General features: G+C 40.2%; 1 protein-coding gene across 9 annotated transcripts in view; it reads left to right on the top strand.

The window, feature by feature from the left end:
* Positions 1–17,232, top strand: part of adgrl2b.1 (adhesion G protein-coupled receptor L2b, tandem duplicate 1) — a 76,686-nt gene that overhangs the window by 46,530 nt on the left and 12,924 nt on the right. For 5 of the 9 annotated variants that reach the window (XM_030160857.1, XM_030160861.1, XM_030160860.1 and 2 more), the window contains 9 exons: positions 2,693–2,992; positions 4,328–4,428; positions 6,194–6,379; positions 8,590–8,628; positions 10,968–11,151; positions 12,722–12,844; positions 14,650–14,855; positions 15,358–15,531; positions 16,671–16,880. In XM_030160857.1, the coding sequence (XP_030016717.1) occupies positions 2,693–2,992; positions 4,328–4,428; positions 6,194–6,379; positions 8,590–8,628; positions 10,968–11,151; positions 12,722–12,844; positions 14,650–14,855; positions 15,358–15,531; positions 16,671–16,880 (1,523 nt within the window). The remainder of the gene's footprint in view (positions 1–2,692; positions 2,993–4,327; positions 4,429–6,193; positions 6,380–8,589; positions 8,629–10,967; positions 11,152–12,721; positions 12,845–14,649; positions 14,856–15,357; positions 15,532–16,670; positions 16,881–17,232) is intronic. The other 4 variants (XM_030160859.1, XM_030160858.1, XM_030160863.1 and 1 more) reach the window with 1 other exon arrangement.

Raw genomic sequence — 17,232 nt, 5'->3', positions numbered from 1 at the left:
AGTTAATCAGGTGATGCAAGCATGCTGTTACAGGCAGATGCATATTAGAGCTCATATCAGCCTGTGGAAAAGCAGAAGTTTGCTCAGGTATTGAGAGGTTTAATATTCTGAAACCCAATTACACTTGCCCTTGTATTGCATTATATGCAGATATTGAATCAACCAAGTCAGGCTATGAATCATCTCACTTCTCCTGAGTCAATAAAAAATCTTCACCAGCGATACATTGTATATTTGAAACAGTTCACTTTTTTATTTTAGACGTCACATTGTTATACTATTATGTTACAGAGGTAGCTGTATTTTATTTGTCCATTTAAAGGAGAAAAATAAGTAATTGATTATAGATGTAGCTTCCATTATTTTATATTGTGTGACTTCAACAGACTTGGGAGAGTTATTTATACAATGTATTTCAGTATAAACTGCTCAACACATGCCCTTAAAAATGAGATGGGGCATATTCTCTCATATTGCATGTAACAATGAACATCGCATTTGCACAGCACTGCTACATAAAGTGGGCTAAACCAAGGACTATATGAACACTTGCCATTGAGATCTAAACTATATAGGCTATAAGCGTACAAACACAAAAGCAGTGCAGTGTTTTGTCAGCTTTCCTTGACCTTTTATTTTCCACAGCTAGAGTGAGAACCAGCGAACAATGATGAAATTAAAGTATGTGAATTTACAGTTCGTTTGCAAAACACTTAGTTTTCGAAGTTGCGCTAATCCTCTGGCATCGGAAAAGGCGGTTTTTACCTTATCTGTTTTCACACAGCGTGAAATCTGTGAAAATGAACACAAATAACAACAATCTAAATTTACTGTGTAATCCATCATGCAGCCTGACTGCCCATTGTAACTCCATCCTCTGTGTTGTAGGGTATATGCTATGTAGACTATTATGATGCTGATGTTTATGTGTTATGGGGATTTACTCATGGTGTTTACATTTTCAGAGTGAGTAGTGATTTTATAAAAGTAATGGCTATTCGGTTTAAGATGGAAATGTATTCTAATTACCACCTTTCATAGCAGTAACTATAACGTAATAGAGTTTCTCTTGTTTTACTCCTTAAATGCATGTATTCCACTACTGGATTAAGCAACAAAATACAGTAAGACGACTTTTCTATCCATGGTGATATTACATCTTCTGCATGACCAGACAGTGTTCCTCTAAACAGAACGAGAGGTTTCTAATGATCTCAGGGGATTATGCTTTCAATTTCTGGTCATTTTAGCACTTTTTTATTCAGTCGTTCACTTACCGCATTTCCTGTGGATTAATCCTAAACTCCTGAGTAGCTCTTGCTGCTAAATAAAGGCTTTTCCTGTTCATACTAACCACACATGTCAGCTGTTACTTTTGTAGCCATGCCGGCCAGAACAACCTGTGAATGTGTGGGTGACAGGCACACAATGACTGGACTAGTTTAAGGTAATTAGCCAGGGCTCTTATCAGGGGAAAAGGTCACCAAATAAAATGTTCCAATTCTTTCACGTTACGGGGGGGGTCCAGGGTTCATTTTTTTTATAGCAACACAGGAACAACTGTCTGTGGCCTCTTGACAACATCACCAGATATCGGCTTTGTAATAAGTTGGATATTTCAGCGGAATAAAAAAGCAAAGACTCCCCCGACTGGCTGATTAGTGTGAAATGTGAAATGTGGGCTTTGTCACCTTTCTCTCTCAGGAAATGGAGATATGTGTGTGATGATGGAGTGTCAGATAGCATGATATTGCGTTTTCCCAGAAGCACCCGGGGAACCTGAAGACAACACTGTAGTGCTTTTCATGGCGGCGGACCTCATTGTGGGAAGTTGCTTTTATCTTCAAATACAATCAGGTGGTTGTGGGCAAAATGTATGATCATTCATGCAGGAGACAAGTAGTCTAGTATATCTAAGTAGACACACATGCACATACACACAAACATTGGCTGTGTTTTCCTTTTGACTTGTATTGGCTATTCATACAGTATAAAATTTATAGACTTCCTATTTCGGCTCTCATTTCCTAGTTATCTCCAGGCTTTCTGCGGCAGATATCCATCTATGTGCACACACTGATTTTAAACAAGAACACACCTGAGCAATAGAGCAAACACATATGCACTTACACACGTGCATGTGCACAGTCGCACGTAGATTTGCTTCACAGGGTAGGCGTGGATTGAATACAGTGGAATCGCATTATTGCTGATGTATGGTTTTTGCTCGGAGCAGTGCAGTTCTCCTTCCGCACATAAGCTTTATCAAAGTGAGAGAGATGAACTGGGCAGAAAAAAAGTCAAATGCAGGCAGGCTTTGTCTTCATTGTTGACATTTAATCAGCCCAAAGTACTGGCTCTATTGGGGCCAAATCACTGCTGTGTCAAAGGATGCCCCTAACATCAGTGCTTGTCTTATTTATGGGTTTAAGTGTCTAAAAATAGAAACAGATAGTGTGGCGTTGGCAAATTTGGCTTTATTTTATTCTCTGGAGGAATAGAAAAAGAGGATGAGCTACCAGAGGAGGCTGTATTAAGAGTTTGATTTCCAGGTAATAAACTGGCAGTGCCAAAAAGCAACAGGAATCAAAGTACCGTAGTTGAGGTGTCCTTCCTGCTCGGTATAAAAATAGACAAGGACATTCTGCCTTCAAAGACACATCCTAACATCTTGACTCTTCTTGTGCTCTAGTGCCAACCATCGAAGACTTCTCCGTCTCATCATCTGTACCCAAGACCAGCACGGTTTTCACTACCACCGCTGTATCCACCATAAAAGGCCATGGTGACACCACAGTGGCTGGCGCAGACCCAAGGGAAGGAAGGGACCCCTTTGAGGACTCTCGTGGCCAGGGGACGGTGGAGCCTACTGTACCAGAGCTGCCACCGACACCGAGGCGCTTCTGTGAAGCGACCAGAAGGAGAGCCATCGACTGGCCTCAGACCCACACTGGCACCACTGTGGAGAGGCCCTGCCCTAAAGGGACCAGAGGTAGGCCCAACACAGGACTGGTTCATGATTTCATGTAAACACACCACATAAACATAGACTAGAAGGGCAAAGTGTAGACTGTGTAGAGAATATTATTAAATGACAAAGAAACCACAAAACTGTTTTTTTCCTCTGTCAGCTTGTAGTATTGGTGAGTAAAACTGATTTTTATTGTAGTAACAATGGTATTAGCATTAATTCATCACTTGGTGCATGTTAGCCAAGAACGAAGGAGAGAGGAAACTCCAGAATCTGCTTGTTTTTCTGTCTCTGCCTCAACATTTCAGAGGTTTGTCTTCAGCTCACTTCCTACTCTTCAGCCAGTTTTGTGAAAATGGGTGCAGTAGTTTTTGTGCAACCCTGCTGACTGACAGTTAGACAGACAGGGCTGATCACATTACCTCCCGGGCTGAGGTCATAACTAATCACCGTCTCTCTGAGGTCAAAGTCAACAGCATATACACATTACACACATTTCACTCTCCCAACTCCAAAATCCATTACGTCTTGCCACAAAGCTCGTGCATGGAGTGCACAGTGCCCATTTCCCTGTTTCACAAAGCACATACATCACCGGTGAAAATGATGGATAATATTTGGAAAGGTATAAAAACAAAGTTCTACAAAAGACCAGTGTTTCTGAATTCTCTAATTACATCCAGAAAGTACATTCGGCTGCAGTCATTAAATTACAACCGCTTTGCATGGCTAAAATCTCTAGAAGTGTAGGAAGTCAGCCATCAAAAGAGCCGGCAACGGGAACATTGCGCTGATGGTCGTTATACCAGCTCAGTTGACAGTGATACTCACACAAGAATCTCACACAAGTTACCTTAACACCTCATCACAGAGACTGACAGAACTGTCAAAATAAAAAGCAGGGCTACTGTGGGATGAAAGCAAGCAAGAGACAATGTTTTGACTGTGGGGTTGAAAAGGGAATGAGTCTTGGATTACGTATGTTGCTGCTGTTGTCAGTGAAGTGGTACTCATTAGGAATAATGCTGTATTTTAACTAGACATTTATAGTATGGAATATGCTCACATTACGTGGAATTCATTTGTTTCGGGACAATAACATACTCCCTTTTGTCGTCATGTTTGTCCAAGCTTTGTTATAACTTGATAGTCTTTTAGTTTTCCTCTTCCCTTTTTTTTTCTCATATGAACTGCACTTTGCTGGCAGCCTTTTGAAATTGCTGAAAATGGTCGTTCCTGTTGAACAGTTATTTTCCTCCACCGGGTCTGGATGAATGAAGGATCAGCAGGAGAAACTGTATCTGAGCAGAGTTTTGGCTTCCCTCCAACAGTTGTGTTTATTCTGTGGTACTATAGGCATCGCCTCCTTCCTCTGCACGGTGGCAGGGACTTGGTGCTCCAAAGGGCCAGACCTCAGCAACTGCACCTCCCACTGGGTGACTCAAGTGGCACAAAAGGTAAGACAGGGCTGTATCAATTACAAAATAGAGCGGCAAACAAGCATCTGTTTGCTATTTTTAACCCATTTATTTCTTTATTCATCCCTCTCCTTAAAAAATAACCCGCCAAAAGTACTTTAAAAGAAAATACTTGAGCCCATTCCTGTGTTTTTACATTACAATTTCAGTGAAACAAGAGAGAAACTATCTATAATAAAAGCAGTGCAGTCAATGCTAAGTTCTAGTTTGAGTTCATCAGAATCAAAGAGCCAGAGTCTCTTCTTTCTGTGTCTCCTCTTCTTTGATGTTCAGCAAACATGCAGGTAGAAATGGAACAGACGTACAGATGCACATTTTCAGTAGCCAGAACAAATCGCTGTGGCATGCAAACACACAACACGTTACATTTACAACAGAGAAAAAGCTTAATTGAAAATTGCCTGTCTAATACAATAAGCTTCGACAGGATATCTGTATCAGATGTGTTTAGCTGTCATCAGAAAAAATATGATGTGTCTCAGATCTATACAACTTATCAATTCTGCAGGTTTTCTATCAAAGTGATACTCAAGAAAGGAGACATGTTACATAACCCTGAATGTGCTGCTAAAATTTCCCCATAAAATGAAGGAAATGAAACTACAGGAGCTACTTACAGATGCAAATAATTAAAATATTGTTTGGATTGTGGATGATGGTGAGACGGCTCTGCAATTATCTTTGGAAAAAACATTCAGACTGTAAACACATTTTGCTCTCTATTTATTGTGTATAATCAACAGGCTCAGTCGAAGTGTAAACAGATTTTGTCAAAAACAGTGATAATTAATGTATATTTCTTACTCCATGCAGTTGATGCATACAGGGAATTAAAAAAAAAAGCAATACTTCATCTTATATGTTTCCTGAAAGAAACGAGCACAAAAATGTGGCCCCTACTCTATTTTACAACTTGCAGATACCCCGATTATTGTTTCCAATTTCTCTTAAAATCCCAATTTCCCTGTTTGTTTCATTATAATATTTGTCATTCCCTGAGCAACAGACAGTGATTATCAGGCGTATGAAGACCATTCACCCGGTGCATTCCTGTTTTATTGGGCAGGGACCGAAATTATCAGTTGTCCAGCAGTGTCTTGGGTGAATCAGTGCAGGAAGGAGCCCTAGGGTCTGGTGAACAGGTTGTTTGAAAAGCACTGATCGAGCAAAATGCGTTTGGCAGGTTGACCAAAAAAAAAACGGTTGAAATGGGACACTGAATCCTAAAATGGGTTATCGCTAGGCTTGAAAAATGGAGAGCGGTTCACATTTTTATACCTCTTTCTGTACAGAAGTGACTTAAAGATAATTTTTTTAATAGGAGACACCTGAGATGCAGACCTTCTTTACATGTTGCCATATGTATCACTGAGTTGTGTAATTTTTTAGTTTTTTTTTTAGACACCCTGTAGTATTGGATGAATGAATGCATTAAAAATTAAAATACTTTCACAAAGTAACTTCTTGAAAACAGACTGGAGATGGTAACACCCACAGTGTATTATTACTATGCAGCGCTGATGTGTTTTAATTACCTAAGCCTGTCTGTCACTATTACTCCTACACTTGCAATACCTGTGTTTACAATCATTCTATGCACATTTAATGTTTCCCTCTGAGCAGACACTGTCATAATGGATTATAGTTGTAACATGATATGAGGTAGATTACTTAATCTCCGCATTACAGGCCCATCATCATTAACTTCACATGGTTTATTCTTCTCCTTTTTTTTTTTTTTTAGATTCGAACTGGTGAAAATGCAGCCAATCTAGCCAATGAGCTGGCACGGCACACTCAGGGACCGGTGTTTGCTGGAGACGTCAGCTCCTCTGTGCGCCTTATGGAGCAGCTCGTGGACATCCTGGATGCTCAGCTACAGGAGCTCAGGCCCAGCGAGAAAGACTCAGCAGGACGGAGCTTCAACAAGGTACTGTGAAATTCCTCTGTGGCCTATTGTAACCCCTCATTAAATTTTGTGCCCCTTTTTGCCCTAACACAGTGTCTGCATGACTCAGGACATTCATTAGCAGATTAGCTGGACACCTACCGACGCGCACAAACAAAACCCCAGGGTGCACTCACTTACATGTGCATACGCAGAGTTATGGACACACACAGACTTATGGTCACACAAAACCCCAGGTGAGAAGCAAAAGAGGCAGGTCTAGCCTTGAGGGGAAGCTCATTCCTCTACCACTCCTTGGTAATTACAGGCTTTGGAAACACAGCTTCACCTGGCAGCTGTTCCTTAAAGGAGCTAATGGCCATGAGCCCCCCACTAACACAAAGAATAAGTCTTCATTGTCGACAAGTGTGGAAGTGCTCTCTCCTGGAGTTTCTGTAGGCACTCAGCGAGAAAAAAGTAGGCCCAAGACGCACCTCCATTTCTCAGCTGCTGGCAGTGCCATGGAGAGATGAGTGACAGTTTGAAAAATTACATTGTTATTCAGACTTTCTAGACAACATTTGCTCTGTAAACACAGTGATTTGCACCAAAATGACGCCTGTTGTTTGTGCCCTTATGTTCAGACAGCTACATTGCTATTATGCATTTGCAGATAAGAGCTAACAGGTTTCTCCCTGCTGATGGTGTTGCATTGATTTGCATCACAACATGATTGGTTGTTGACTAACAGCATTATCAGAAATTAAATGACCAGCGATTTTGCATTTTTCATTTTTGCACCTTTTTGCATCGACACTCACCATTTGGTAAATTGATGTTTTTTTTTTTTGTTTTTTTTTTTCATTACCTAGCTTATTTCATTTAGATTGGCTTTCATTTCTTTCTCCACAATATGAAAATCTATTGGCAGACTTTTGACTGCACTAACCACATTTCTTGTTTGTGTGACATTTCTAACCAACTTACTGCACAAAGACAACTCCAGCCCTGTTAATTAGATGGGCCGCCAATTGATTTTTATGCTCTTACAAATGGTTTAAACCCAAAAGGTTGCAGTAACAAAAAACATAGTACATCAAATTTGAAAATGTCAGAATAGAAAGGCTAAAAGCGTTAGCTATAAGCCTTTTACATCCATATAGTTAATTGGCCCATTTCAATCACTGATAAGGTGGTTTAAAGCTCTATATACAATATTTCCATGTATTTAGTTGATTTGTCTACATACATTATCAAATTTATACTAATGCATAATTTTATTAAATCTAACAGCTTGTTTCTTTTGGTTGCCTGCCAATGCTGTCATATCCCCTTTACTAATATTAGCAATGCAGCTGTTTCATTACAATGACATCAATTTCACATGTTTCCGTGGACAGTATCTGAGTTAAACCTTATTGCATTACCCCATCTGTAAACACTGACTCATACCTAATTTTCACAAACAGTGGTTGTGAAAAAAAAAAAAGATGTTCCCAGGGTACTTTACAATCTACATCTACTCTCTCAGCTCTTATTGTTTTGATTGAGTAATCCTAACTGACAGAAATTACATTCTGTGTGTTTAACAAGCCAAAATTTGCAAAGAAAATGTTGCTTTTCCACTTGTGAATAAGGAAACGGTGGGGTCCATGGCTGCAGTGTTGAAGAAAGAGATTGGTTTTTGCTAGGTCTTTTTGATGTGAAGCTTGTAACCTGAATGGAAAGAACATTTTATCTCTTTGCTTTTCAATTTTATGTGTAACCTTTAGTATGTGATCTTTAGTTTGACTCAATTAGGTGGGAAAAGGTGACTTATTTAAAGCCAAGAAAGCGACAAAAGGTTTTATAAAGAGCTAGTACCACATTATTCTCCCCATGCCATGAAATACAAATGACCTCGTCCCGCATTGTTTATCTTCCCGATGTATTTTAAAGCATCACTAATGGGCAGCATCAGAATCTAGTCTCAGCATTTTTTCCCCCACGCAGCTGTGTATTTTTCAGTTGTTCTTCTCATTATGTGATCCATATTCATATTTAGCATTCAAACACCGTTCCCCTGAAAGCATTTAGAGCTGTCGCATCATTTTAAGGTGCTACTTCATAGGCCTGCACTTTTTTTTTTTTCTGCCTTTCATTAATTCTGTAATTTTTGGTAAGTGGCATGATTCAATGATTCTTATGTATGAGCTCTTTTCTTACGACCTCTTTCTACAATTTGTCTTTTGTGCTCGAACCTCTTGTTGTAGCTTCAAAAAAGAGAGAAGACATGCAGGGCGTATATGAAGGTATAACTAGGCTTTCCATGTTGCCTTTTCAACTTGACCACTACTGCCTGACCAGCAGCATGCAGCCCTGTCTGTCTCCGTGTCCTTGATTGTCTTGTTACAGTATGTGCCTGGTGACCTGCTTGTACAAGATACTTCTGCTTCCTCATCTGACTCGGCTGTCTGTTCCCCTGTCATTCCGTCCATCTAAGAGAGCCTCTGTCAACATCACTCTGTGTTTGTCCTATTTCTCTCCTCTTTGCTATCACTTCAATATCTTCCTGTCTGTCTCCTCTCTCCTTCCTCCCCCTCTTTTTCTCCTCTGTTTCTCTTATCGGCTCCTTATACGTTGTGTGAATAATTGCCTTCCCACGGTCGTAATTGCACCTCCCTGTCAGCCAGAAGTGTGATCAAAGTGGCACTGTGTTCCGTTTTTCCCTTGCTTGCATTGTGCAGTTTCTAGTCTCACTTGTCCCTTTAGTAAAAATTAAAAAAATCGATAAATAAATGGATTCTCCCCCTTTGTGGTTGGGTTGTATTTTAACCCATTCATACGTTTATGTTCCATTCTGACTTTTCAGTCTCTCCTCTAGACATGTTTCTTTTCCCTGTTTCTTTCAGAGGGGTGTATTTCTCCGGGTAGGTTCTGCTAAAAGACAAGGTCACGGTGTAAGCACTGGGGATGCAATGCCTCGCTCGGCACAAAACAGAAGATCAAATTTTTATTCCCTTCTATAAGCAATGCCTTTCTCTCAACAGATTCAGACACTGTGTTGAGCACTGTGCTATTTTTTGCATTACAGTACATTACCTGCCGCTGTTCCTGGAATCTATGTGAATGTTCGCCAAGCTCCCAGCAAACAATACATTAAGCTAGCCAAGGGGCCTCCCCTGGTAACACCCCTGTGATTTGTAAAGTGACCTCCACCCAGACGGGAATTAAAGAGGATTCAATCAGAACACAGTTTCTCTGCGCTGTACAAATTAGAGACAGCAGACTTTTTTTTTTCCCCCTTTTGGATTTCATGGGTCCTTTGAGGATGGCACACCAGGGGGGGAAGACCATTTAGTGTCTGTCTGGTTGTAATGGCTCCGACCCTGTAATCGCCACTACTCTCTCTCTTGCACCCACACTCGCACACACACACGCTCACGCTTAACTCCCATCATAGTCACAGCTCACAAGCTTCTAGTTCCCTGCAAGGTCAGGGCCAAAGAGATTGATTTCTGTGCTGAGGCCTGAGATATAAAGACATGCTGAGAGCCTTGTGTCTGGACGCAGTCATCATCACTGTGGTTAATATGAGCTCTGTGGTTAAATGTTGCGGTTAATCATATATTGGTGCAGACTTTGGTTGATCCCCTTTCTTGTTATTCCAGGCAAATGGATAATCCTGTCTGTGGTCAATTAGTGTTTTGGATAATCACAGCTGTGACTAATTGGTACAGTGAGCAAGGGCTTGTTGTGGTTAATTACCGTTATTGTGGTGGGCCTAGCTGCGGTTAATGGCACCTATGGTTAAATTGTCACTCTGATTTATCACACCACGGGTTGCTCTAGATTCAGAACCTTGTACAACTGTCTGTCTTCAGTGGGAAGTTACTTTGCCAAGCAGAAGTCATGAACTCACCCTGCCAGGGTCAAAGGAAAGTCTTGTTTTACGAACATATGATACTTGTGTGGGTTCTGTGGAATGTTTTGCTTACTTACTGCTTATCAGAAACCAGGAAATGAAAGGATTGCCATTGAAAACAAGCAGAAATTTTCCCCATCTTGACTTAGATTGCCACTCCTGACATGGATTTCGTGATAATGCCACTTTCCTGTAGGAGAATAGCGCTCAAGGCCATTATGGGCAGATCCTGTTATGGAAATAAGACTGTAGTTCATGGAGGTAATTGTTCTCTGGAAAATAGCTGCTTAAAACTGGTAACTGAGAATATAGGCAGCTTTGTTTAGGAAAGGGAAAAAAACATTTGCTTTGTATTCTGTTTTTCCCCTCAAGCAATTTTACATTGTTATTCAATAAAGAAATGGGTCCAAACTGAGGGAAACGGAAGGAGGCTAACCCAAATGTTTTGTTTTTTTTTTTTTTCTCTAAAATGAGCATAATAATATGAATGCATTCATATTGTATTTTATATCATCATTATTATTTTACTTACCCTTGACTTCCTCAAACCCTCATGTCTTCAAACTGACTGAGCTTAATATTTCACTTTCAGTTGTCGTTGCTGTCACTGTTGGCCATGCATGCCCTTTTATCATTTGCTGCCCAGTCTCCCCTCTTAGTTATTAAACTGGAGTTATGATGGGAGGAAACACCAAGCTGACATTTCACTTGTCTCCATGGATACAGGCAATCGTGGACACTGTTGACAACCTCCTAAGGCCGGAAGCTCTGAAATCTTGGAAAGACATGAATTCTACGGAACAAACGCACGCCGCCACAATGTTACTGGATACCCTGGAGGAAGGGGCGTTTGTCCTTGCCGAAAACCTGATTGAGCCAGCAATCGTCAAAGTGCCTGCAGAGAATATCAGTAAGTTCCTCTCCAATAACTATAAACCAGATAAAGCTACACGTACTCGTCTGCCAGTCAAAAACTATGATGCAGATGGTTATTTTTCTTTCTGGCTGTGTACCAGTGTCTCAGTAAAATTGTCTCAAACTGAGTGTCAGAATTGTCTTCGAGGCAGTGTTTTTGTCTTATTTATTCACACAGATGAAGCACCTATATCCATAAGGAGAATATCATTTTGAAAATCGCCACATCTCATCCCTGCTGTCACAGAAAGAGATTTGGTGTCTCCTCAATAAGCAGGAGAATATCTCCTGATTGGCAGTTTATTAGCACTGTGATATCATTTTAGTCAGATTTGTGCAGTGAATTGTCATATTCTACTCATAGCTCTTTGTTACTATGGTTATGGTCTCCTGCTCACCCTTTTTGTCTTATACCTCATTGATTTTTAATCTTTTTCTTGCATAGTAAAGTCACCTCATTGAATGTGTGCTGCAAGATGAACTGCCCAGACCTCTTGGGGAAAACAAAGAAACCAATTGAATGGCATTGTTCCATTCACTCTGTACTCTATCTGTTCTCTCCAAGGCTTTCCCATTAAGTGGTAGTTGATAAGGACTAGTTGCTCTGTCGCTACCAAAGCACTGATTAATATGTTGTGTAATATACTGTATATTGGCTACTTAATCACTATATTGAGGCAGTTTTATGAGCTTGTCGAGCTCTTGCTTATCTGTGCAGTAGAGATAATATTCCAGGGAAAACATAAATATAGGCGTTTGAGAAAACACGCAGCGCATTCTTAGAGAGCCGCTCACCTGACCTCCCTTCGACAGTTGACGAAAATGACTGTTGCTCCTAATTAGCAGTTTGTCGAAGCCCAAATGGCACCCCAAGGCGCATCAAGGACGAGATGAAGGAAGAGGGAGGGAGAGCAAAAGAGGGACTAAAAACTAGACAAAGGAGGAGGGCAACAAGAGAACAATTCCACATCTCGGTCTGTCAGAAGCCATCTATCTGAGGAAGTGAGGCCGTTTCTGATGGGAGGGAGTGTGCTGATACGTGTGTCCTCCTGACCCTTCAGTAATTTCACACATCAAAGGGAGCACCACCCGGCAGCTGGCATACCGGAGAGAGGGGCTGTAGGAATTTGGAGGATTTTCAGAGATTTGCTCGTCGAGCCCAGAGTTATCTGAACCCACAGGGGAAAGAAAAAGTAAAAGTAAAAGCTCAATGATATTTTTGATCCTATGAATATTTGACATTCATGCTGCAGTAGGCTGTGTGCTTGCTTTTGCTCATCCTCTATCTCGCCCTTGTTGTTACGTTTTTTTTTCTTGCCTCTGAGGGTTTCACAATGCCAACCAGCAGCTTAGTGACACCGTTTCTTAGTAAATTACACTCTATGGGGTCATGCCAATAAGATTGGATTCAGTTACTGCTACAATGAATTGCAAGTCTTACACATACCCTGCTGGGCATTAACGTTAGAAGTCTATTAAACACCATGTGCTGCTTTTGAAATTATTCCTTTGAGTAATTCATCTCTCTCTCTATCTCCCTCTCTCCTCGCTTCTACATCTCTTAGTGCTGGATGTTTATGTGCTCAGTACTGATGGTCAGGTGCAGGACTTCAAGTTCCCTCAAACCAGCAAAGGTGGAGCGACTCTTCAGCTTTCCTCCAACACTGTCAAAGTCAACAGCAAAAATGGTGAGTACAACACATCTGCTGCAACAACTTTTAATCAGGAATTTTGCTTTCCTTTGTCGGGTTGTTTTTGACGCTAATGATGTAAGATTACCTTCTGGTGGATATGTTACTTGTCATCTAAGCGATAAAAATTGGACAGCATTTGTACTAATTGGACAACATGGGGCACTAATGCAACACAAGAAATTCTGAGTTGAAATTATATCTGAGATAAGAGCTGTTGAACTAGGATGGCAATTGTTTGGCTGGAAAGTGAGATCTCAATTCAATAGATGTTGATCCTAATCTGACATGTTATGCTACAGAAGAGTTTTGTGTGACATGTCTACATTTCTAAGTGGATGGATGCGTCTAAGTTCATTCTGGCTGGCAAATGTAAATACAGAAATAGAAAAGCTGTGCCATGCTGTTTTTTTTTATTCCATAGTACAAATTCATCTTGTGGTTATTGTCACTTAATTGTTAACTGTGGTTATCAGCAGGGTTGTTATGATAATGAAACTGTCATGTAAATTATTAATGATATAACTTTGTTTTCTGTTTGTTCAATGTTAGTAGTATAGTAATAGTCTACCAGTGTATTAGTAATACACATACAGTGCAACCTAAAGAAGAGCTGCTGATTTGTAGTGAACACTAGAAAACATAAATAGAAAATTGCTTATTTATGCAGCTTTTAGGCTTTGTTAACATTGATTGGACAGGGCAGAGTTGGCATCGCTAAGTTAAATGTACTGAAGCAGGGGTGTCAGACTCATTTTCTTTCAGGGGCTACATTCAGCCCAATCTGATTTCCAGTGGGCTGGACCAGTAAAATAATGGCAGAGTTGCCTATAAAAAATGACAACTCCAAATTTTTTTCATGCAAAAAATAACATTAAATCATGAAAAACATTTACATTTTACAAACTATCCAAACAAAAAGGATGTGAATAAGCTGAAATAACTGAAATTTCTGACGAAAAATAAGAAGAAATAATAAGAAAAATTTGATCAATATTACGCCTCAACAAATGACTTCTACATGTGCAATACAGATCAGATCTACCAAGGCACAAAACAGGCAGAAATTTGTTAAAATTGTACTTACTTTTCTTTAGACATTTAAAGTGGTTCATATTTGTTCGTGTTATTGACATTTTATTATTAAAGGATTTCAGAATTTTATGTTCTTTGCAATAAATCAAAGAGAAAAAATGGGTGTTGCCATTATTTATAGATATAATGTCATATTATTTTTTTTCACATTAAACTAAGAAGGACACTTAGAGTCATTAATTCTAGGTTATTATGCTATTATTTTTGAGTTTGATGCCCTTGACTGTTAATATCTTCTGCACTTTGCAAATTCATCCTGTGGGCCGGATTGGAACCTTTGGCGGGCTGGTTTTGGCCCCCGGGCCACATGTTTGACACCTGTCTACTAAAGCCTATTGCTCAAATATACAAAGATACTACTGAAAATGACAGGTACCGATAGAGGCTAGTGCCTTGAGATTTCTGTTATTAACAAAGTACCTGTCAAATCTCAGTTGGTGGGGAAATAGTGATCGACGTGTGATGGATGTTTTTATACAGGGGAATGGAAGCAGTTATCACAATTAGGCTAAATAATTTCAGTGAAGCGATTATGTAATAATAACACAGAAAAACAGACATAGAGGGAACATTAATCCAAACAGAAATTTGTACACTTGTTTGGTATAAAATAGAGCTAATTTATCTTTTGTCTAAACAGATTATTGTGTTGGTGTTTACATGTGCTCTGTCTGTACATCTGCTGAACTCCTTGTTGTTGGTTGCAGGTGTCGCAAAGCTGGTATTTGTGCTGTACAAACACCTGGGTCAGTTCCTCAGCACAGAGAATGCCACGCTACGAGGAATGGGGGACCTGAACAAACGCAACCTCTCCCTCACGGTCAACTCCCACATCCTGTCAGCCTCTATTACCAAGGAGTCCAGCCGTGTGTTTGTGGCTGACCCCGTGATCTTTACACTGGAGCACCTGGATGTAAGCCTCCTCCTGAGACTCCCCCAGACCACACTCAACCTACTGAAAAAAAAAAAAAAAAATGAAAATGGCAGCACAGCCTTTTGCCTAGTGCCGCAATATGTTAGAATAAAAAGAAGCCAAACAATCATTATAATGTTGTATTGTTGATATTGTCATGGGCAGTGATTAGCACTCATCAGGCATGCTTTTTACGTGCAAATTGCCATAGTAACCCATCTCATGCTCTCAAATCAGATTAATATTCTGCTTACCTTCTGTTTGGATTTCTTTCATCCTTTTTTCTCAACGACCCATTACATCTGTGGAATTTAAATTTAACAGATAATTGTAAAAACTAGCACGCATAAACACATCATTTACACATTTCATATGTTTGCGCACAGTGGCTCATCCTTAGATGTATAAAATATACAAAGTGTGTTGTACAGTTTGTATAGAATCATGCATATTGCAAAGCACATTCATGTATGTTTAATCTTTTTTTTTCTCTCTTTTGTAGAAGGAGCACTATTACAATCCTAATTGCTCCTTTTGGAATTACTCTGAGAGGAGCATGATGGGCTACTGGTCCACTCAAGGCTGTAAACTACTGGAAACCAACAAGAGCCACACCACTTGCTCCTGCAGTCACTTGACCAACTTTGCCATCCTCATGGCTCATCGGGGAAATGTGGTAAGTGGCCCTTGCACTATGTTTGCACAAGCCTTTTCTGTTTCAGTTGGTTGTTCTTCTGTCTTGCTGATAGATTTTTGCTCACACAGCAAGAAAAAGACTGGCATTTCAGTGAAGATAATTAGATTGTTGCTGGAAGGGAAAAGGTAAAGGGGAGGGGGAGGGGTGCTGGAAAGAGGTGGCAAAAAAGGAAGTGAGCTGTCACTTTAAAAGAACAAGATTGTGGATCAGGATAGGTAGTGCAATACCATTATCAGAGGTAATTATATTTTACCTATGATCCATGTCTAATATCCCTCCATGCATATGTTCCTGGGAATCATGGGAAACACTACAACCTCAGCTTAAACTTATATTTCCACTCCTCTTGAAGTGGTGTAGGATCCATTTGGTCGCGAAATGCAATTACAATCCAATTACACGATAAATAGCATGTGTAGCACGCATCAAGCCAGTAATAAATGTGGAGGATAAGTTTGCGGTTCATTTAATAATACGTCGCAACTCATGAACTCTGTCCCTGTCATCTGTCTTAACCTCAACCTTAACCACAGCTTGAAACCAGACCCCTGAGGCAAGGCTTACCCTCACACCAATTCCCTACAAATCACCTCAACTGCAACTCCTGCCCTCAATAAAATTACAAATATCACAGGAGAAATTGCCTCACTTTTAGGCCACCCTGTCCTTGAGTGATGTTTTGTATGGAAAGGTTTGCTATTTTCACATTTTCCTTGTGCCGATCTTGAAGATCAGTTGAAAGCTCGGTTTTAGGTCTCATAAAACATACTATCCTTTTGTTATTAAAAAAGAAAATGTATATGTGGACATCACATCTGAACGGGACCCCTGTTTGTGGTAGGTCTTCATTAAGTGCCATTCAGTGCAACATAATGTAGAGTAAGTGTGTTCAGATTGAATACAAGGTGTTTTCAGGAAGAAGCACTTAAGGATTTAAACGCTCAAGGGCTACCTTGAAAATTTAATCTCCATAGCAACATTTTATGTACACTGATGTTTTCAATAACTCTGTATTTACACTTCAATAAATATAGCACCTATCATTATGCTTAATGTCACCAATCATTGTGACAAGTGTAGAGATGAAGGTCAGTTTGTATGTGTTCATTTCTCTGTAGGGGGAGGGAAGTGTCCATGAGCTGCTTCTTACCGTCATCACCAGAATGGGTATTGCAGTGTCGCTCGTCTGTTTGGCCATCAGCCTCTTCACCTTTTGCTTCTTCAGAGGTCTGCAAAGTGACCGCAACACCATCCACAAGAACCTCTGCCTCAACCTCTTCATTGGCGAGCTGGTGTTTCTTGTGGGCATCAACATGACAGAGCCAAAGGTAGTGGAAAATGACACTGCAGAGGGAATAGTCGTCAAACTAATGATGAATTCTATGCAGTGATTAACCTTTAAACTCATGAATCCCCCTTCTTTTTCGTGGTGAAAGAAATCCATATTAAGTGAAAATGTCACAACCATTTATTCATTTTGTGTCATTTTTGTCCAGCACACTGAATGCTATATTCTGCTGATTCTGGTCTATAGCTTTAAAGGTGCATTGTGTAGGGTTTACAGACATAACAGTAGAAGTTGTGGGCTACAAGTAACCGAGTTACCCTCAACCCACCCTCCACTCCCAAATGGGTAGAAGAACCCATGTGCTAAAAAAAAAAACCCAAAATGTCCTTGCC

Source organism: Sphaeramia orbicularis, chromosome 17 (assembly GCF_902148855.1).
Source record: "Sphaeramia orbicularis chromosome 17, fSphaOr1.1, whole genome shotgun sequence".
Lineage (NCBI taxonomy): Eukaryota > Metazoa > Chordata > Actinopteri > Kurtiformes > Apogonidae > Sphaeramia > Sphaeramia orbicularis.
The sequence above is the reverse complement of the archived record's forward strand: the minus strand, read 5'-3'. Positions and strand labels throughout refer to the sequence as shown.